The sequence below is a fragment of the Chiroxiphia lanceolata genome, chromosome 1 (genome assembly GCF_009829145.1).
Source record: "Chiroxiphia lanceolata isolate bChiLan1 chromosome 1, bChiLan1.pri, whole genome shotgun sequence".
In the NCBI taxonomy this organism is placed as follows: domain Eukaryota; kingdom Metazoa; phylum Chordata; class Aves; order Passeriformes; family Pipridae; genus Chiroxiphia; species Chiroxiphia lanceolata.
Window position 1 is genome coordinate 124,985,637 of NC_045637.1, and position 23,031 is coordinate 125,008,667.

Genomic DNA, 23,031 nt, shown 5'->3' on the forward strand with positions numbered 1-23,031 from the left:
TATTTTTTGTGCTAATGTTGTCACTGCAAAGAAATTATTCACTACCACATGGATATCTCAGCTCTGCAGGTTACACAGTAATGACCAGTTCTTCCAGACAGAGGATTGTATTGCATTTAGAGTACAAATGTTATGTCTGCTGGTTACCAAATATCACATATAGGGCTTAGCAACTAAGGCTTTATTTGCACGTCCTCTGTGTAAAAACATACTAGTTAATACAAAGACTTCCCACAGGTATATTTGTTTTACCTTTTAGCCTTACATACTAGTCCTAATTCCTGGCATATTAAATAAGATGATGCCGGGCTATAAAGTCTCTGTCTCTTAATTTGTAAGTTATCACTTTAGCACACATTTAGGCAGTCTTTAACAACAGTATTTTACTCAGGAATACAACTAATGCATTTTGCGTGTTTTGAAGACAGATTTGTAGCTTCTTGGGACCCATAGCTAAAAAGGGAAAAGGCTTGTGTTGTTGACTGTTTATCTTGACAAAGATAATTCATGGCTTAAGGAAAAGAAAGCAGAAATGTGCTTTACCCTAAAGCTAGACAGAAAAATAGTACACAAATTTAATAGAAAAATCTAAGTTTGGCTATGACTGAAGGACTAGATGAGCCAAAATGGACTTAAGAAGATAAGAACATAAGAAATGCCTTACTGCATCAGGCCAGTCTGTCATTTCCAATACTGCCTCAGACAATAAGAGATGCTATTTAGAGATAGCACACGAACACGGCTAGTCTTTGCAATTCATTACCCTCAGACTCTCCCAGCATCCAGAATTTTTGCATTGCAGATTTTACAGGTACATTCCTCTCTCTTTCCTTTAATATCTGCTTATGACTCTGTTGCCCATGAATTTGTCTAATCCTGTTTTGAACTGCTCATTCTAAAATCTTCCACGGCAACAAATTCCAGAATTTCGCTGCTCACGGTGCAGAGGACAAAAAAAATCTTGCCTGTTTTAAACTGATCTCCTCATAATTTCGGCAAAAGCTCCCAAATCTAATATTGAAGATTCCGTGAATAACAGCTCCTCATGATTTCGTGAACGCCTTGGTATTCTGTAGCAGAGTTAGAGATGTTTACCCTGAAGAGTGTGCACTTTTTCAACCTTCCATGGCCTTGCTTCTCAGCTGTATAAATTACCTTTCTGCTCAGCATTGCTGAAAATGCTCCTCTAACTGACGTCTGTGCTGCAGCTCCCTGGTGGGTCACCCGCTGAGCGGAGACAGGACACTACCAGCTCCTGCCAGGCTCCCTCCTGGCCCCAGCATGCCCCAAATCTGCCACCTCTTCTGCGGGCCAAGGGAGAGCCTAGCAGCCAGACAGGGAAATTCTTTAGGTAACATTCACTAGGGGAGCATTTGAGAGATGCATTTTAGTTTTATTTAAATGTTTAAATGTTTCTGGTTTGTACTGCCATGGATTTGCATGTGTAAAAGCCCCACATTTAATACACAGTGACGTATGAACTCTCCAGATGTTTTCTTTACACTTCTGCTTCTGTTTTCCAAACTCTTAATTTTGTCTTTCTCTCTCTTCTTCCCTCTTCTTCCCACTGGGAGAGGATGGTGTATCTTTGCACAAGCCATTAGTGTGTCTGCATCCGTATTTGCAAGAAGTATGCAGTAAAACTTTCAGCTATAATGCAATTTACTCAAGAAATGAGGCAAACCCCAAAGGCTGAGACCAGCACCGAAGTTAGAGGTTTGATATTAAATATATTGCCACTTTCTAATATTTTCAAGTAGGAAATAAATCTCCTTTCTGTTGAAAGATAGTTCTGCCTTTGAAGATAGAATAACGTTTACATAAATGTTAAGGTCTTCTTTAATGTAGCTTTCATTATCTCCTATGTTCCCCCTTTCTCTGAAAGCCCAAGTGACTGATGTCAAGATCAAGGGAGTCAATCAATGTAGATACACTCCAGGACCCAGAGAGGATATAAATCACCCTTACTCCTAACCACAGTAGATACCTAACTGAAGGACAGAAGTTTACATATTTGCTGTCCTTGTGGGGGAGGCTAAATTTCCCAGCCACTTACCTCATGGGAACCCCTCATTCATTAACCAATTGGGGTGCTTAGTATCACTTATCAAATAGGCTAATCAAAGTTTGAGAGAAAACAGCTCTTGACCATTTCTTGCCCTTTGAGCACTCCAGGGCCACCTCCCGCCCCTAGACTTTTATCTAATTAAAGTTAAAGAGAGGAAAATTAATCCATGGAAGAAAATGAGATAACAGCCACCATTGCAGACCATCCCAGAGCCTGGTTTGGCTTTCATCTATTGCTACCTGACAACTAACTCTTCACCAACACAGGAACCCCATTTTATGGGAGCAGAATCTGTCCCTTCACGCAAGAGGGGCATTTGTATTTTCATTTCTCACTGCACCATGTTGCAGTTCCTCTACTTGTAATGGGTGTGGGTGAATTAAAAAGGTCATCCTTTACTTTCCCTCTCTCAAGCTTGACTTAGTGCTGTTTTCACTTGCAGAATACAAAAGTGAAAACTGTAATTTATTACAGTACCAGCAATTCAAGATGTTTTGCTTGGATCCTGTGCTTGCAATTGGTTACCAACATTCCAGCTTTTCTTGCTTTTGTTGGCTACTAGTTTATAACCCTCAATTTCATTCTCTAAATCTGTGTTTAGAAAGATATTTCACAACACAGGGTTGTGGGGTTTTCTACCTTGGAAAAAAGTGTGGAGCGTCCCCTTTGCAGATTCACTGCCATTTTTGTGGTACTGCTTGTGTTCCTGTTTGGTGTTCTTTTATTTTAAATTCTTCTTTTTTAAACCACCTGATGGTAAAATTTCTGAAGCCCAAAGGATCTTCCTTTATGATCACTTGAATTTTTAAACAGCTGGAACTTTGGCACTGTGAATGTCAGAAATAAGTTAACTCTGGTAACACAGCAGTTGTTAGCTGCACTGCGAATGGAGAAACTTGTGTTTTATGAGGTACTTGGGAGTCCTGAGCTGTGGCCATGCAGCAGCATGCTCTGCTCCTCCAGCTCCAGCAGCACCTGCCAGCAGCAGCACGTCAGGGTGTGGGAGCAGCTCCAACATGCCACCCTCACTGGCATTTTAGGGTTTGGGGCACTGAGAGTGCAAAAGCAACGAAGTTCCATTTTCTTTCTAAAAATACTCTGATATTTTGAAGGCTGCATTTATACTTCTAGAATTTTAGCAGGGAGCATTGGATTATAAAGTCTATTGGACAGGCATATATGGCCAAAATTAGAAGTGCTGAGGAAATCCACTCACACTCTGTCTGTGTTGCAACTTGTATCTTGAGGCACTCAAAGGTGGGCAAGTTAAAGAACCCCAAAGTAACCCCATTTGGGTTCTTTTCTAGGCAGTGAGAACTGTTTTAATTATTACATGTGTATTTTGCTTTGGAATGGGACACTGTACTGGTTTGGTTTTTTGTAGTGGGTTTTTTTGTTGTATTTTTTTAAGCTTACAAAGACTATGTGCATCTATAGCTCTATAACCAGCTGTAATCTTTAAATACCTTACGAGACTCACCTTAATATTGTCAGTACCCAGTTCCTAGGACTTCATAATGGGCATTCTGCAACATAGTTAATTACTTGCAAATGGAAGCTGTAAAAGGTAATAGCATTCAAACCTTTTCATTTAAATCAAAAAGAAGCCCCAAGCAAACTTCCAAATCTCTTCCAAACTCTTGAAAAATTTTAGTTCCTATCATTGTCTGAACTAATATCTGGCCTTCCCTTTAGCTACCTGAACTAATTCATCAGACCGACAATTTAGAACTATGACCTGCAGCTGTTTGGTAATGGAAGGGATGCTGGTAGGACTTTAAAGGGGGATAAGCATGGCAGTGAGAATGAGATTCAGTAATCCTCCTGTCTTTTAAGGTATTTTGCACAGGGTGGGAAGGAGCTGAGACTTTTGCTTGCTTTCCCCATGGAAAAGCAGTGGGGGGAATATGGGAGCTCCCTGGGCTGCTGCCCACTCAGTGCCCCCGTGGAGGAAGGCAGCAGAGGGGTGTTTGCCAAATCTCTCCTGCAGCTGCAATGCCAGAGCGGGGAGTTCACCAGGTCCCAGTTAAACTCAGGTATCAATTAATACCAGCTGCTTTACTCTGCAGGGTGGACAAGACCTACTAGGTACTAGAAAATCTGTGATTGGGAAATATGTGAGGACAATTTTGTACTGGTAGGGGGATAAGCTGTAAACTGTAACAAATCTTTTCCATCTCTAATTTCTACATATTTAATTTATATAGGGCACTGAAAACTTTAATTGTAGCAAACTTTGGTCACTATCCACAAGAGACAGATTTGATCCAGTGACCCAAAGGTGAAAGGTTCTGTATTCCATTAGCAACCCCCTACAAATGCAGTCCCTCACCAAGGTTTTTATGCCAATAACCAAATACCATTAACCTTTACAAGCTATGTGGTAATATTTTCAGTCTCCTAATTCTAAGTCACTTCACAAGCAAAGGGAAATTAGAGTTTGTCTTAGAGATAAAAATGGAACTTCTTCAACATTTTGTTGTTAGATATTTAGGAATACAATTACTTTTGAAAGGGGGGAGAAGAAAAGCATGTTGGATTATGACTGTGTGTTTGGAGCATCTAAAAGGCATTGCCCTAGGAGAACATGTTAGGCACCACTCCTACACTGCTTTTGCCACCCTCTCCCATGACTGATTGCGAGAGAAAATTCTTCTTTCCTCCTTACTGCCAATTTTACATCTACTTTACTGCCCACTGGAACAGTCCTTGGAATTTCACCCAGGACCCAGAAGTTAGGAGAGACTTGGTCTTGATACTAGTGAAACTTGTAAGCAATATAAAAGTATTTCTGCACAAATTTTTTGAACATGCACAAAAATGTGTGCCAAGAAGATATAATACTATTTAATTTCTATTAAATGCAAAAATGTGGAAATAACCAAAAATAAGTTACACAGAATAGCAGTTGGAGGTCAGTATTCATGTCAGAGGTGGTCTTGTTCTATTTTTTTTTTCTTTTTTCCTTTACCTACAAGCCAAACACCACTAAGCCAGAAACCACCAACCAGTACAGTCTCACAGTAACAAGATATTAATAGCCCATGGAAAAATCAACATATAATTTTATATTATAGTACTTACTGCAGTGCTGTATTTTTTTTAGTTCTGACCTAACTAACACGAGAAAAGGCAGCGGAGTGACATGCAAAAATGTGTGCTCATTTTGATTTGTAGTATATTCAAAATATTGTTGAATTTTTTTCATATGATATGTTTTTAAGTAACCCTCACTTCAGTCTTTTATTACAGAAGCTAGGAATTTTACATACAAATTTTACTGTTGTTCCTTTTTGTTTAAATAAATCTATCAACCTTTAATCACAGAGAAGCACATCATAATCCCCAGAGTCTATAAAGTACCTCTGAGATTGCGATGCATCTCCTACCTCCTGAGGGCCTGCTGTCCCCACCATTAGTTATACAGGCTCCTCTCATACATGAACTCTTTTGTTATTGTTGTTTTTGGACCTCTGAGGAAATCACCCACATACTTACAGACAAGTAGGCATCTTCAAAATAGGGGCATTTTGGTGGTTTTACTTAAAATGACTTCACAGAGGTTCCTGTATGTTGAGACAGTCAGTGACCTGAACTGATAGATATGATATATGACTTCTTCATATCTATGCATTGTTGTTCCCTGCCACATCTTTTTACCTTTGTACCTTTTTATACACATTACCTTTGGCAAGAAAATTTGGAATTGCTTATTGCCATAATTCCTAATTCCTTTTATATCTCCTAGTCTTCATACGTGGGCCACACATTTTTGTTTGTTTGTTTAAATCAATCTCTCATTGTCAAAAATGCCAGATCCAGCAACAATAAGAGAAATTTCTGGTTAACTTTTAAAGACCTTTATCTGCATTTGACTAGCTTAGTCTCCTTGTAGAGGTATGCAAACAGTTTAGCAAACTTTCAATCAGTGTCTCTTGGCCATTGCCTCTTGGAAGGACTGATGCTGGTTCAAAAGTGCAAAGCTCTTCCCTGATTTCAGGAGTGTTAAAATAGCAGAACAAACATCAAGCAAAAGAGAAGGAATACAGACACAGCTCCTCCAAAAACTCTCCCTCTAGCAATAAAAAGAGAGCTTGAAAGGAAGAATCCACTCAGCAGGCAGGATTTAGAGGATAAGATGTTATACATATAACACCATTCTCATAGGCGAGCCAAGAGCTGCACTCAGCGTGCAAAGGTAAAGCTTTGGGTCAAAGCAGAAATGTCGGAATTTTCCAAGAATTCTGGATACTCCAAGTGATGCCATGGAGCCCGAGGTAATGTGAATGCTGACCAGGCTGAAGTGCAGACTTGCCCCTAGGACTCAGTGGGTCTTAAAGATGCTTTGCTGCTGTTTGTATTCTGATCTTAAAATAAGATTAGACACTTGGGAAAACACTGTGTTAATCTGTTCCACAGTAATTCATGCTGGTCACCAGACTGGAGCGAAGTCCTGCTGAAAAGCTTTAAAACTAGGCAACAATACTGGAAGCAGAGCCAAACCAGCAGTGTTATTTCAAAGGCTGAGGGCTCCATTCCAAAACTACTGTCTTTCCTTCTCAAGCAGCTTAGTCTTCAAAAGAGGTCCATTTAGTACTAAAAATTACCACGATTTGGGGGTCAGTAAATCTTCTTTTTTTTTTTTTAAGTGATAAACCACAAAGTGCCCCATGAATTGATCTACTTCATGTTGCCATGGAGTTTGTCATCTTCTTTTTTTTCCACATACCCAAGTATTTCATTCTGGTCTCTCCTTGAAACTTGGAGGATTTCGGTTTCTTCCTCTCCCAAGATAGTTATCATTGGCCAGTACATCAAACAACTTTGTCTAGTGAACTCCAGCCACAGAACAAATACACCACCTACCAAACCAAAGGCGCCCTGTTCAAATCACAGTCCCTTTTGGCAGCCAGTTCCTCTCATACCATTATACCCAGAGCAAACGATAAATCTTTTGCCTTGGACACTATTCGCTACCTCAAGTGCATAAGACTAGCTATTACAACAATTTTAGTAAAATGAGTAACTGCTAGAAAGGAACTGTGCTCTAGGTGTAACACATTTCACAGAAATAGTTTCATATAGCTCCATCTTTTATTTTTCCAAATTCGAGAGCTTCCCTCTAGCAAACTTAGAGCCATTTCTTTTTTGTATCTGCTGATTTTTTTTTTTATTTTATGTATCTTTGCTTTTTTTTCTTTCTTCGTAATTTGTTGGTGTTGGTTTAGGGTTTTTTGGTGGTTTTGTTTGTTTGTCTGTTTGTTTGTTTGTTTTTCCTGTGTGGTCTTTGACATTCCTTGTGAGCTAAGAAACACATCTTACCATTGCAGGAAACATCACCACACATGGTTCTATGGAGGGAAGAACCTCACCATTGCTGTCTTAGTTAAAAGGTACATTTGAAAATGCCGGACCAAATTAATATTTATTTCGAACAAAGTCTCACTGAGTTGTCATAGAACTTTATTTAATCCTGAATAGTTTTGTCTTTTGATTATTTTAAAAGGAATTCTTGAAGATATTGAAAGTGTGGAGAAGCAATAACTCCTGCTAGCAGTTAACTCCTCGCTATAAATTGCCTGAAGAGCTATGCACAGAAGAGTGCCTTTTTTTTTTTCTTCTTTATTGAATATAAAACTAACTTCTACTCCACTGGTACATACTCAGTTTAAAACATGTTTCTGAACTGCATTTCTCCATACTATATCTTAGAATTGAGAGTTTGATAAAGTCTGTAACATGGTAGATTATTCTAATCCAAATCCTAGTTTAGTACAGAAGCAAAAGTTTCAGCAAGGCATTTAAAACAATAATGCAAATGCAATGACTTTGGATTATATGGCCAGAGCTTTCACAGCAGTTGTCAAAAGGCACACAAGTGTCCTTGGCAGACATGAAGGCAGATTCACACCGAAGGCGTATTTGGCTGTTCATCCCTTCAGTCACCATTTGTGCTGCTCCAAAATGCTTGCTCCTACTGCCTCACAAATACCGTGTGAGGGGAGGGAGGACTTTATATAGACCTTGTTTCCAGGGCTGTGCAAAGCTGCATAGGGTTACTTTCCACTTTCTGAATTTGGTTCACATCCATTTGATTGCCTGCACACTTTGTACTTTGAATTAGCTTTGCTGCCTTTCTAGTTACTTGGGAAAGGTATTTTTTTTGCTGCCATGTCAGATTCAGCTAACAAGAATTCCTTTGCTACAGGGCAAGAATGAAACGTCATTAAGTTGTAATTCCTTTTCCACAAGTGTAGCAGGCATAACCAAGATGCTTTCCTCCTAAGAATCCCAGCCCTGAGAAAGGGAAGAGACTGCATTTCTTGGGCCACTGTAACTTAAAGTCCTTTTGTCAGGAGAGAAGAGAGGTGACTTGAAATAACTTTTAATCTCTGTCCCTTCAAAAGCAATGCAAAAGTTCACACCGTGTGCTTTTACAATCAGACTGAGCAGGGAACTTTTCCCTGCACAGGCAGCGTATGCATCAACAGGGTGTTTTTACTTCAGCAAGCCCCAGATTCAGGTCTGAAGATAAGCTGCTTTCTTGTCTTGCCTACCTTTGTACTCTCTAGCTAACCTTCCTGGAGCTCATCCTTAGTCACAAATAGAGTGGAGAGCTTTTTCCCTTCCTAAGCAGTCTTTGCTCAAGCATATTCCCTGACAAATTTAAGGAACTGTATGAAATTGGTGAAAAAGAAGCAATTCACATAAATGCCCTGTCTAAATGAAATGTAAGAGCACCAGATTTACAGAGGAAATCAAAGTCTGAAAAAGTAATTATACTTGTTCAGTTTAAATACAAGACAGCATTTTAATAAACAAGCAAAATCTCTGGATAACATCTTATTTCTCAGCCTTTCTCTTATTTTATGTTTAAAATTAAATGTATTTTCTCCTCTGATTCATAATCCCCAATAAATTAACCTGTCCAAGTAACACATGCACAGGATAAAACCGTATCTTTGATTTTGATTACATTGCTTATGTTTGCAATTTAGGTAGCCTTGATTCCATCCATTGTTGTTTCTACAGACTAGGGCACCCTTAAAATGCTGAGAAAATCTCAGTTCTTACATGGATCTAGTTAAGTTGTTGGCTGCAAACAGATAAACAAGTCTTTTTGTTGACAAATTACTTTAAACCATAATTTTACAAATATGGTGATGTGTTTATGGTATATCATTGTTCTTTTACAGGGACTATGGACTTACACTGTTGTAAGATGGAAGAAATTACTTGTGAATGGGAGTGGTTTTATCTGTAAATACAATTTTCAAACATTCAACAGAACTACAGGAAACATTACATTAACTGAACTGCTGCATAGATACACAGCAAAACTGACACTATTAAGGCCATTCAGTTTCTTGAAGTCCCACAAATCAGCAAGTGGGATTGTGTCTCATGACAAACTTGATATAACAAATATAGCTAATTAGCAAAAATGCCTTGCTTACTGATCTAGTGCTAGATAGACACCATATAGGCTTCATATTACATTATTGTAAAGCTTTAATTCACGTTAGTAGCAGTTCTTTGCATTAAGACAGAAGAAATCATGCTAAAATAATGGGTTGTGATAGAATGTGAAATGTAAATGGAGCAGAGCATCCTTCCAAGGCCAAGAGGCTCACTCTCCCTGCTTGCAGGGTCCCTTCAGCAGAAGTACAAGAGTACATAGCTAATGTGATAATAAGGATGTACCCAGCCTATTTTGCCATAGTCATGGGAGATCAGGATTATAATAGGTGCAAAATGAAGAAGATTTTTAATACTTCAAATTTAGATTATTAAACCAAAAAGTAATTCTTACTTTTTCTTTGACTATGGGTAGTACATTGTCACACTAATAGATGACAGGTGGATTTTAAAGACAAGTTTTAGTGTGGCCACTTTAAAAATAATCTTTAAGTATATCACACAGAACACATATAGTTAGAGCACATATAGAGCAAATATGTTATAAATCACTGAAATGAATCTTAGCAAAGCAAAATGCTTGTTGACATAGGCACAGATAAAAATGTATCTGAAGGTGCTTATTACTCCACTGCCATATACTCATGCTCTTGTGCATGCAATTTAGTAGCATAAACTTAACTTTGGAGGAGCTGTTTTTCAAGTATCTGGAGCTCCTGGATTTCTGGAAATCAGAGTTTTAAAAATGTGGGATTCTTTCCACACATCCTTCTGGTAAGTTCATTCTTCCTAATTCAAAAACCGCAGCAGCCGCTGCCTTATGGATATGCATGACAGCCCTTCTCTGTCTCTCTCCTCCTCACCGTTTGTCATTTTTGGACTTGAATAGTACAGCCTACTCTTGCCTGACTCTTCAGCATGATATTTTTCTCTACACCTAGTCTTTCCAGAATCATAGTACAGCAGCCAATATAGTATCTTTTTTTTTTTTTTTTGGACGAGGGGGAGATTAGTGGGGATAGGGGACAAGGGGAATGTTGTCCACAAACTCCAGCCTGTTTTTCTTGGACTTCCTCTGGTTTAAGTAGAGCTGTCATCAACGCTTGCTAAGTTACAACACCCTAAAGACTCACATGGTGAGTTATAATACTTGTTTTCTATAAATCATGCAAAGAGACAAGCACATCGCTTGTGTACACCTTCATGTACACACCTAAATACCTATCTGTATCTACAGAAATTCATCAAAATGTATAGTGGTAAAGACAATTCCTGTATAACATTCTTTTTGAAGTTCTTTGGTTGAGAAGCACGTAAATATATGAACTGTTCTATGGAGAGATTGGAGCATGTGCCCACACCTGTTAAGCAAGTGGGAAGTAGTGTCATCTAGTGGTTAACTCAAAGCTAAAGGGGACAGGAGCTGTAATTCAGTACATAGTAAACAACATTTTTAATTCTTGCACTGCTGTACTGTGCAACTTAGAAGAAATAATTTTTAATTATTATATCTCTTTGATTCAGCTAGAAAACAGGAGAGAAAGTAAAGCTAGTTGGAGAACCATACACTGAAATATCAGAAATATGTAAAATGTTAAGATCGACACTTTCCTTCTATGCATCCCATCCCATCAATGTTACCCTCTGATGAGGCAGACTTCTTCAGAGTATATTCATAGACCTTCTGCCCATCTTCTCTCATACAATGTAGTTCGAAAACTACTGTGGCAGGATGCTGGCACACTACCATATAATGAGGTAGATTAATTTACTGTTGAAACTTATGCTAACTGAAGTTAATATAAGTTATATTTAGCTGAAGTTGTAAGAATAGACAAGTCTTTCTACATCTAGTAATACGTGGTAAGATGGTTCTTATTCTTTCCTCTTCTGACAACATGATTTGTAGAAATTATATCCTCATATAGTCTAAAATACTCTTTAGTATCACTTCTGGATGCAGGAAGAGGTGGTCCTGAGTACTTGCTTACAAGTGAAGGAAGTGGTAATGTTAAGCACATACTTAAAGCTAAGTGTGTGATTAATTTCTCTATATATTTGGGTTTTATAATATGAATGGAGTACTGTAATCTGTCTATATGCTCTTATTTTTTTGTCAAAAGACTTAAAGCTGTAATTTGCAGATATTTCTTACATAAAAATAACTGTAGCATGTTAACATAAAAGCTAACTGCAACACTGTTGATATGAATATTTGCAATGGAATCTTAATTAGTTTCACCCACAAGAGTTTCATCTATTAAGATGAAAGAAACTAAAATCTACTGAAATTGTTGAATGAAGGGCTAACCATATTAGAAAGAAGCAGTTATAAACAGGACTTTTCCAGCTGCCCTTGCTAATAGGCAATTCTAAAACAACAGTGATGTGTGTCTTAAGTTTCTGCTAACAAAGCTGATTTCTGACCAGAAGGCTAGAGTATTCTTTTTCATCTATTAAGCCCCACAAGTGACAGTTCTTCTTCATATCCCCAATATTTCCTTTTCAGCTAACCAGGGCCAAAATGTCATCTTCTCTTGTAAAACAAAAAATCAAAGCCAAATGGTTAAAATGCAAAGTTTTGGTTAAACAAACAGTCAGTATTTCAGTGGTTTTATCTGCAGCCTGCAGAGCAACTAAACAAAGCCAAGATATTGTCCATCTCTTTGACAGACAAAGAGCCTCAGAGGTCCAGAATGACATGCCCGGGGCTGGCACGTGATTAGAGTAATTAAATTAAATAGCAGGAAACATGTTTTCCATATGCCATTGCCTGGCCACACACAAACTGTAACAGTAAATCTTTTATATTACATTGGTTCAGGGAAATGTATAACCATTTTAAAAATGCATGATGCCCACAAAAATAAAGGTGATATAGTAGCATATTTGCTAGGCTCCCTGTCTTTGGTCATTGGTCTAAAATGCCAAACAAGTTCAGTCCTTATTTATTTATTATTAAAGGTGTAGCTCAAAAGGCCCTGAGCATGTGAACATTCAGGAAACATTACTGGATTTACACTGGAGTTTAGTGCTGATGGTCCAAATCAGGGGCGGGGGGGGGGGGAAGTCCTCCCAGTAAAGTTAAGATAAAAATCTTGGTTATCTTTCAAATTGAGACCCTAACATATTTCTGTCAGTCTTTTGCAACAGCTAGGCACTTGAAGCATGAATTAAAAAGGAATTTAGGTTTCAGTTCTGTTTTTCACAGTAATATGGACTCAAATTCCTTTGTTTTCATGGCCAATTGTTAAAAAAGCCAACATGTTTATCCATGCCATAATACAGTCAGAAGAATTGCTAGTCAGTGGGATCATCTGTCATCCTTGAATTTACTTGTCACTACACTATTAACTAGAACACTTGCTAATCTATTCCGACCCATCTCTTTACAGTTGATGAGGCCAAATAAAATCACTGGTATTTCTGTTTTGTTACGATTTTGCACAATAGGGAAAAGGCTGCAAATCAGTTTGGAAGAAGCTATTAATCAATGAGGATACTGATTCAAATGTCCAGTCCTTGAGATTTTTAGGAGATGACATACAAGAACACTTCCTATAAATGAGGAATTCTAAAGACTACAAAATGCTCTTAACATGAAGAGTATTAGGAATTCAGAGAAAACTATTACAATACATGAAAATATGTCCATCAAAAGTAAATTAAAAATGTATATCGCTGTTTTCTGATGAAATATATACTGGATAATTTCATAAGCATTTTAGGTATTCCATCTTCACTTTATCTATCTCCTTGACCCAGAAAGCTCAGATAAGAAACAATGGTAACTTCACTGTTTCCAATTTCAGGTCCACCATTGAGCTATGGTATTAAGTTTATTAACTGATTCAATTTAATGAAATCAAAGTACAAGCTTCCAGCTGGAAAAATAAATGTCATTTTATCTTTGAAAAGTAGCATAAAAGATGACAGAACATTGATACTCTTGGCTCAGTCTTTAGTAGTTATGGTATTTTTCAAGTTATTGAAGTGAGATTCAAGATGTAGTCAGTATGGAGAAGTAGAAACTGGGACTTTTTTTCTACTTCTTTGAGTGCTTTCTTTACTGACTAATCTCCATCACTTGATCAGGAAAACTTGTGTTTAACAGTGAATCTAAAATAAGTAAAGGAGAAAACAATGACAGGACAGTGAAGACTAACAACTCATTCTGGTAGTAGGTGGCAGATCTCTTTTCTTTAAATCTTTAACTATCTGAACTCTTCTATTCCCTGAAAGGACCAGTACACTTCAACTTAAATTATTTAGCCTGAACTTTCTATACAATGGGTTAAAACAATTAGTTGAAAGGTAAAGAAGTTAATCCCTTACTACCATCTTGTCTTCTGAGAACAAGGACAATGGAGAAAGTACTTTACAGCAGGTAGAAACCTGGAGCCTCTTGCTGAGGTAGTGTTGTCATCCTCAGGACAGGACACCGAGTTCCCCTCCAAACCAAGTAGGGCTTTCAAGGCTAAACCACAAGGTGTCTGTAAGATGTTTCACTACTGCTGCTTCACCTCCTCTGCCTCCTCTCAGCATTCCCCACCATGCCATTCCACAATAGTGCCAGAGTGAGGAGGACACCCCTCCATCTACATCCCTTCCTTCCTGACTGGCCTTGGCCTCCAGCCACTGTGCCTTCCCTGGGCCAAGCATAGGTGTGAAGCAGTGGTAATTAAAGACTTATGGCCCTTCCCAGGAGGATCTCTTACTCTTTCTGATTGTCAGAAATGGGACAAATGTGGAGAATTTGGCAGAGGGGCTGGTACACCAGGGGACACCTGCATGGATAGTCATGAGAGGGAGAAGGGGCTGAGGAGGCTTATGGTTAGGAATTATTCACTGAAGGGTGAAAACACTATGGTAGCTTTGGGTGTAATTGTTCTGATTTTGGAAAGTATGCTCTTTGAAAGAAGCCTTCACCTTCTTTCCAGGGACACAAGCTTTATGCTATGAGGAGCTTCCACCCCTGGGAACCACCACAGCTGCTTCAGTGGCATAGAGGAGGTACGGCCAATAGAGAACTTGGTAGCATTGCTTTGCTCTTATAATGCTGCCCTGTACTTAGACCTATGAAAACATGTGAAATTCCATCCAGTGTCTTCTGCCAATGTTAAAGAAAGTAATTCAGTTTTGCCTTTGGTGATGCCCTTGGTGAACTATTTGGACCAAGGGGCTTAGACAGTTTTGGTTTTCCTGTTGAAAGAAAGGATTACTCCCTCTTTTATGGGAGGGTCCAAGCTACTATAATAGTGACATAAAAATGATACCTTTCTTGAAAGCAGTTGATGGACTTGGGAAATGAGCAGCCTGCCTAGTTAGTGCATTATCCATCAACACGGTAAGTAACAATCCCCATGCTAATTCTCAGTCTCTTGCTGCGGGAATATTTCTTGCTTCCGTTCCTTTTTTCTTGTTGGTCCTGTGCTGCCTGTGTTTGCATTCGCAGAGCCTGCCTGGGAATGGATGGAGGTTGTTATGAAAAAAATTGCTCAGGTAGCACAAAGGGTATTGCTGTGTGTATTTTAGCATCCTTAGACAGACCCAATTACCTACAGAAATGTCCAGATCAGACCTATGGATGACAGGTGTCCCTGGACTGAGCCTCTGGTGATGGCACCTGTATTCAGCACTTCCATTTTTTTTTATCTGTCGGAAACAGTAAAAGAGAAGCTTTGAATTGCTCTCTACAACGTCAGTAGCTTCAGAAAACTGAAATCCATGCAGAAACTTAGGGGAAACTATGACAAAAGACCTGAACAAATTTTAGGTAAATGGTGAAAACCCAAGAAGTTCTAGAAAGAAAGGAAGATGACAAGGGATGCACTTGTTGGGCTTGGGTGCCTTTGATATGTTAAGGCAAGGTGTCAAAATGGATGAAAATGGCTGAGAAATGAGGGAAACCAGATCACTACCTGTCCCTATGTGCAGTCAGGTAGCTGAGTGATGGAGTCATGCTCTCTGATATGTACTAACTCTTCAACTTTTATTTTTAGTGGAGGAAGATCTAGGAGAACAAGCCTTAGAAGCAGTTGGTATCAGTAGCTATCCTTCTGCACACAGCAGGAGAGCATTTCCCAACAGCACTTCTGCCCTGTGCTCTTTCTAGGTCTGTTCAGTAACAGAGATCGGCTTTAAAAATGTGCAGGCTGCCACCTGAAAACTATCAAACCCCCCATATTGATGGGAGCAAAAGGAAAAAACTAAGGAAGGAGTGTGAGACTGAATCCTCCATGCTGTTTTACAGAGAACCTGAGCAAAGCCTTCTTAAGCCCTTGACATCGCAGCGTTGCTCCAATCTCATAGCTGTAATTTTCACAAGACCCTTTGCTGAGGAAATACAGGCAGTATGAACAGAAAGACCTCCTTGGTCTCCTGGGGATCCAAGGGTCACAGGCCAGAACATGAGAGGAGACATTATGCGCTGCTTTCTGCCTTAGAGCACCTATGTCTCAAAGGCATTCAGGCTGAGCTACTCTTCCAAGACATTAAACAACAGAGTTTTATGAAGACTTAGCCAGCAGTAAACTGAGGCGTGCATTAATTCACTCTTTTATTTTAAAGGAAGGTAGAAACTGAAAACTCTTATGTTTGCACATACATGTGGCTGACAGGGAAAAAGACATTCAGAGTTCAGAACAGAATTCTTCCCAAATGAAGCATTTAAAGAAGCAGCTTTCCAAGAACACATAATCCTCTTCAATGACAATATTAATAAAAATCCATGCTGTTTGATACAGCAAATGATGAATTGCCCAAAGGTATGAAAGTAGCATCTCTGACTGTCAAAATGTGCAGTGATAATTATTGGGATCTGGACTTATAAGCTTTTGATTCATGCTATTTATGTACCCCTGATAAAGGAATTTAGTCCAGTGTTGCCCCAGAGGTCTCTCAAAAGGCTGCTTTCTGTGACAAAAGGGAGCAGTAACAAAAGTATCAAGGTGTTGCACTGTAAGTATCTGAAGGAGGAAAAGAAGCATAAAATATCTTGGATCAAAAAATAAAAGCAGTGCCAACATTATTCCATGCAGGTACCAATCAAATGAAATAACTGTTTTATACTGTAATGCCACATCGTCAGTCAGACAATTCAGTTCTTGAATTAATTTTGTGATAAAATAAGTCTTATTGCCTTCTGTAACAGAAATTTTACAATAGAAGACACACAAAATAATAATCTCCTTGGCAATTATTAATATACTAAATCTGATGTGTCTGAAAAAAATGGATCATTTTTAAATCCAACTGGGAAAAAATAATTACTTGTAATTACTGTCGTTATTATGCATTTTCACATAGAATTGGCATTAAAAAAAGAGAACTGTTCTTTCTGTAACATAGTTTTTAGAGACCACAGTTGGAACCTCGATAGAGATGGATAGGCCCTTAAGACTAAAGACAAGAGCAAGCAGGGTAAGTATTCAGAGGGGAATTCTTTGCGTGTAGATGAACGAAAAGTTTTCACAAAACAAATCCAGCTACACAGCCCTCCACCCCCTTGCTCCATCCACACTAGCTGATTACATAGATTTATGGGTTTGATCTGAGAAATTTTTCAGATACTGCTTAATAAAATAAGACACTGCATTAGTTGCAGTAGTAAGGATTGCCTAGTTTAGGGCATGCCACCTGCAGTGTACAGAGGGATACTTTTAATATCATATCCTCCAAACAATCTCCTTGGTATTTCGGGGCTATGTACTGTTAAGAGTCAATGCAATTACTTCAAACTTGAAAATAAAGTAAAACAAGTGCAACAAAGACTCCACAGCCACATTTAAAACATCTCAATCAGCTAATTAAAGCACTGGATCACTTACAAGTAAGTATCTGGTCTGTCAAAACAACTCTAGTGACGAAGGCCCCTGAGTAGCCATCACAGTGAATTCCTGAATGATTTCAAGTTATTAAGCTAGTACCCTTTTAACTGTCAGCTACTGCTGAAGTAACTCTTGTGGGGCTCCAACAGATGTGCATGCCCACAAGTAGCCAGGGAACTTATACTGTATGGGCTAGATGAGTTATGGGTGCAGAATTCAAAGAAACAGAAGGAGTATGACACTTGAGCTCAGCAAATGGGGACCAGAAACTGGGACAGGTTCTAAAAGATGCGCCTTCCCAGTCCTGTCTGTGTGGGGAAGTGAGAAAGTATGGCTGAGAAACCCAGCTTTTCTGCTGGCTGTGCAGTTTGAAATACTTGTATTTTTTGTTTTTAAATCTTATTCCAAATTAGGCTGAATTAGAAGAGAAAAAAATACAAAACACAGTGTCTCCTAAATAGAGTGGTAAAATCTGGTCCAGAGAAGATAATTTCATCCAGGATGTTCTTCTTTTTGCCTGACCAGCAATTCAGCAGATGGTGTTCTAATCTATGTTCTTCCACTGAGAAATGAGGTACAGAAGCTCTGTTACCACCCAGATGATGGGAACAGTATAAGGAAATCAGAAACTAAACAAATAAATGAAAATCAAACAAACATTATTTAAGTGGATAAGGAGGACATGCTGCTAGTGGGACAGAATACAGTAAAGAAATTATCTTGGCTTAGCTAATTTTGGCTGCAAAATGTGAAGTGTTCATAAGTGGGAGAAATTTTTAGATTGCTACTTGGGACTAACGGTTACAGATTTCTACCTCAGAATGCCAGTGAAGATAAAAACAGGGTATAGTTTGCTTAAGTAACATGGAGTAAATCTTAGCAATCCCGATGATAATGAAGATGAAATGAAGATAGTGCACAAATAAATGGTGATAGTGTCTGAAGTGCTCCTGCTTTGCTGAGGCATTCAGCTTTTAATCCTATTTTGTTAATGCTAGAAGATGAAAAAAGAACTATATGATGTTATAGTATCTACTTTCCAGTAATGTGGGTCTGGGGGGGTATGTAAATATTATGAAGCATTTTCCCTCATTTAGGAGCAATTACTTCTAAATTGGCAGCTATACTGGCTTTATTTTTTTTGAACAATGGGACAGAATAAACATATACTGTTAAAAAAAAAAAAGAGATGCATATCATTCTTTGAAAAAGATAAGGCTTGTAAATTGTATTAACTTATTATTTTCTTCATTATGGGGGCTTTGATGCATGATAAACAAATAATTTAGGAAAAAATCTAGGTGTATCCTCTAACACAGGAATGTTGTAAGTTGAAAACATCTATGGCTTTTAATTTCAACATGAGTATTTAAACAAATGGAATCTCAATAAAATCCCATTGAAAGCATGATTTACTTATAGACATAGGATTCCAAATCATTATAAACTAAAGAGCAAGCAGTATAATGTTATACTGTTTATACTTATTTTAAGCTTTCCTAAGCTAAAACTTGACATTTTATGTTTTTGTGGGTGTATTACTGATGAAACATTACTTTGCAGTGAGTATAATTGAATTCGATTTACAGAACTATTTATTCTTAAATACTTACGTTGTTGAAAGCATTTTATTTTAGTTAAAATTATACCAGAATCAAAGTTGCTTAGAGCCAAATGATCAGTTAAAAAAGCTAGAATTCAACAATTTTCCAAAGTCTTTTGGTAGTAGTAATTCATATACTGTAGCAACAGGGATTGCTAGACAGTACGAGCTGTTTCTCTCTGTAGACCTTAAGCAAAGTTCAGGAAATGTCACAAAGCATTTAACATATTCATGGAAGTTCTCTACAGCAGGACTTCACTGTCTTATGCTTTAAAGTCTGCCAAGTTCCTGGATTCTCTCTTCCCCAACATATTTACAGGTGGACTCTTGCTTTGCAAAGGTCTTCATGACTATCAAAGAGGTCAATACAAGCACATTTTCAGATCAGGGGTCTAGGCAGGTTTTAGAAATATCATGGAAATTATTTCAGTTTGTTTGAATTTTGGATAATTAGAAGCCAAGCCACTGGGATTCACTTTTACCTTTCCTATATAGTACAATATATGATCACATGTTCAAGACAGATGTCATGATGGGAAAATGAGCATGCATTGATACTGTTCCACATTCACTAAAACTTATAATGGCTGATGTAGGATAAAACAAGAGACTAAAAAATAAAGACTTTGTGTAATTATTCTAAGAATACTGTAATAAAAACCTTGTTCCAGGAAGTTTAAATTGTTTCAACAACGTGTAGCAAACATATTTTGTTATACAAAGCAAAAGCACAACTAAGTTATCGAATTTACACAAAGTCAGATATCTGAAAGGGGATCTTTTAAAAAAAAACTTTATTTGAGAAAGGAAGAGACTTATATCAGAAGGCAAAAAAAAGAGAACATACAAACAGAATATATTTACAACACAAAACAAGAAATCACCTCTAAGGGTGTAAATTATAATAAATACAGTAGATTTAAAATGTAAGAGACAATAATCAATTAGAAATGTGGTTGTTTCAACCCAGTTTTCCTTTTCACTGGTTCCAGGTAGTTTCTCTTATTTTAATTTTATCCAAATTTGAAAGATTCTGAAATTAAAGTCCACTAATGTATTGGGCTTTCTCATCTGAATGACATTATAAAAATATCTTTTGTCTTTTGTGAATACATGTCTTTGAAGTGATATTGTACAAAATTCTTCTCAATTGCAAGTTTCTCCTCAAATGTATTTTAAAGATGCACTATCCCTTTTAGATAAGGCTGAAGTTAGATTTCAAAGAAAATTAAAAATACACAGAATGGGAAACACATATCATTTCATTCTACATCCTTCACTTTTTGAATGTGAATGTGATTTTTTTCATCCAAGATGGAGAAAGATTTCTGTTCAAATATGAAGCACACATAAAAATCACCTGTGTTTTCTCAATTAATAAATCTTTTCTATTTATTGAGGCCTTTCATGTTAACAGCAACTATTTAGTCATTTGTTTGGAGACCTTCTAGGAAAAAGGATAATGTATCTTTTTAGAAGCTGCAACATTTTAGAAGAGATTTAATCATATTAGAGCATAATGTAAATAACACATGCTAATAACATATTTTAGAACAATTTCTACATTTGGCAAAACAGCTATCTCTTTTGAAACAGGATACTGCACCTTAAAATACCTCAGCTTTAGAAATATAAATATTTTTAATAGAAAAAAAACCTGACAAGGAGTCCAGGTCAGTTTGGGATTATCCATATTAAAGGGGATCTTAATACAATGAATCTTTAACTAGCTTAACAAAAGTAAACCTATAAAACAAGGTAAACATATCAAAAGGGAATATGAAGGAAATGTTTCACTGGAAAGCTTCCTTAACAATTTCCCTACTCGCTTTGTTATTTTCTTTGACAATAAATCAATTCATAGAGTGCCTTTAAAAACAGAGGGAGCGCTGCCCCGTCCCCCCATCTCCCCCCAGCCCGCATTCCTCAGCACATGAATCACTTGGGCTTCCTGTTTCCATAAGGCATTTCCTGCCCCCCCTCCCAAAATCACTTTTCTGCAGGAGAACAGCAGGGACCTGACAAAGCATTGACTTAAATAAACAGGGCCTTGCACAGCACCCAGCCTTGCTCTGCCTGATGGTACAAGGATGGAAAGGGACGCCAGCTCGAGGGCTGCACACACACGCACTGCGCCTCTCAACTCTGGGGAAAAGCTCCCAGAGAAGCTGAACGTGCCCTTTGTCAAGGTGGCATTTTATGCACAGTTGTTATTTTAGGATTTGTCCATGAGACCCTGGCAGGAAAGGTTATGCAATATTTTATGATTAGTCTTCATTTTAAAAAAAATAAACAAGCGATTGGATATCAGATGATAACGATAACGTATCTGTGCTTTTCGTGCAATGTCCTAATAACTGACTGGAGCCTAATGCTGCATTTTGCTTCTCACCAGTACTTTCATCTGCTGCATTTAAGGATGTCTCTGAGGACATTATCATCAAATAAGACAGAATGAAAAATTAACCAAGCAGTGCAAAAAAAGAAAACAATGCAATTTTAAAACAGTGCCTTGCTTTGCCTCTTTATATCCACCTTGTACTTTTCTCTAAATTAACTTTATACATCAGCCTGGGACCACTGATATAGCAGTCAGTACCTGTCTACTGGGGAAAAAAAATACCCTAATGTTAACAGTGTTCAAGACTATGGTATGATACAATATATACAGACAGCTGAAAGCAAAAGTCAGAGGATTCAAAATCAGAGCAGAAGAATGTTTCATCAATCAGGTCTGGAAACTAGTTCCAGCAATTGCTGATCTCAACAGGCTAAGTGATACAAGATCTCTTTCACTAAAACTAAGCGATGTAAGGTAATTCTGGGTTAATACAAAGTCTATCAGCTATTACGCAGATATATGCAGAATAATTGACTGCAACAGGTAGTTTCTCAATTAGTGGCCATAAGGATGAACTTCACTATGTTTTCAAGTGTACATACAACACTTCTGCACTTGTTAAACTCTTTGAACAGCAAATCAGGATTTGCTAGGTCAGTGAATCAAAACACAATTGCTTATCAAAGCCTAAAAAATGCATGTGATGTTCAGATAATAACCTTAATTACAAATCCTGGAGCTAAATCTTTGCCTATTACCTGTTGCATAAAAGCAGCTTGCTCCCCAGATTCCATTTGCTGGGTTTGAACATCCTCATCACTGTCCAGTGGCTCCTCTTTGACTTTCACAGCCCCCACCTGCTGTCCTATTCTGTCATCCACACCAGCACTGCTGCTCTCAGCCCTAACGCTGGCACCGCTGGCACCGCTGGCAGGAGCTCGCTCTTCCTGCATGGAGTGATCACCGTGAAGCTCTTCTTCAGCTTCCTCCAGCTGACTGCCAGGCTGCTTGAGCTGCTCAATGGACTTAGAGAGCATCTGGAAAGAGAAGAGGGAAACAGTTACTGACTCCTTTCACTTTTGCCAAACACCAAAAAGTACTAGATTTGCAGGGACAAAATTAAAGCTTCTGCAGCAAACCCATGTAGCTATGCACTGCCAAAGTATTGATGTACAGGGAAAAAAGAACAAAAGTCCCTAAGCAAAAGGTCACTTCTTATTCTGCAGTAGAAAATACCATGTATATGGAGTGCTATATAATAATAATAAACTAAAAATCAGGCAGAATAATGAAAACATCTGTTAGACTGTTACAGCTGGTAATCAAGAGAAATTTCTCTCCCTTCATACTCTTCAAACATGAATTCAGAAATACAATCTTACAGTTAATTTTCCACAACATAAAATAATAAAGGAACAATAAGGTATAAGAAAATGTAATCTGGTTAATGCTTTGTTATAAGCAAATTAGGGAATGTTCACACAAACTTCTCAATCAATTAAAGCTTGAAGTCACTGAAAGTCAACAAAGGAGCAGTGACAAAGAGCTGGCGTCAGTCCCCCATGGCGTGGCACACAGGTACTACTATCCATGACTGGAAAGACCACAGATTTTGTGGTGCATGGTAGAGGTATCCCAGTTTCAGCAATAATGATATAACACAGCTACCCCAAAATACTGGTGTTACACCATTAACTGCTATGGTAAAGCTCTGCTGAAGTGCCAGAGGCCTGAGCGTTGCAATCACATGCAGTTTACATTTTGCTATTTA

At 38.1% G+C, this 23,031-nt stretch overlaps 1 protein-coding gene across 15 annotated transcripts in view; it reads right to left on the minus strand.

Annotated features, from left to right (window-relative positions):
- Positions 1 to 23,031, minus strand: part of HDAC9 (histone deacetylase 9) — a 460,923-nt gene that overhangs the window by 163,095 nt on the left and 274,797 nt on the right. For 14 of the 15 annotated variants that reach the window (XR_004356384.1, XM_032684266.1, XM_032684274.1 and 11 more), the window contains one exon: positions 22,019 to 22,297. Coding sequence is in view for 14 of the 15 variants with exons in the window: in XM_032684266.1 (XP_032540157.1) it covers positions 22,019 to 22,297 (279 nt within the window). In the remaining variant the exon portion in view is untranslated. Of the gene's footprint in view, positions 1 to 19,686; positions 22,298 to 23,031 lie in introns of those variants that run through there. The other variant, XM_032684342.1, reaches the window with a different exon arrangement.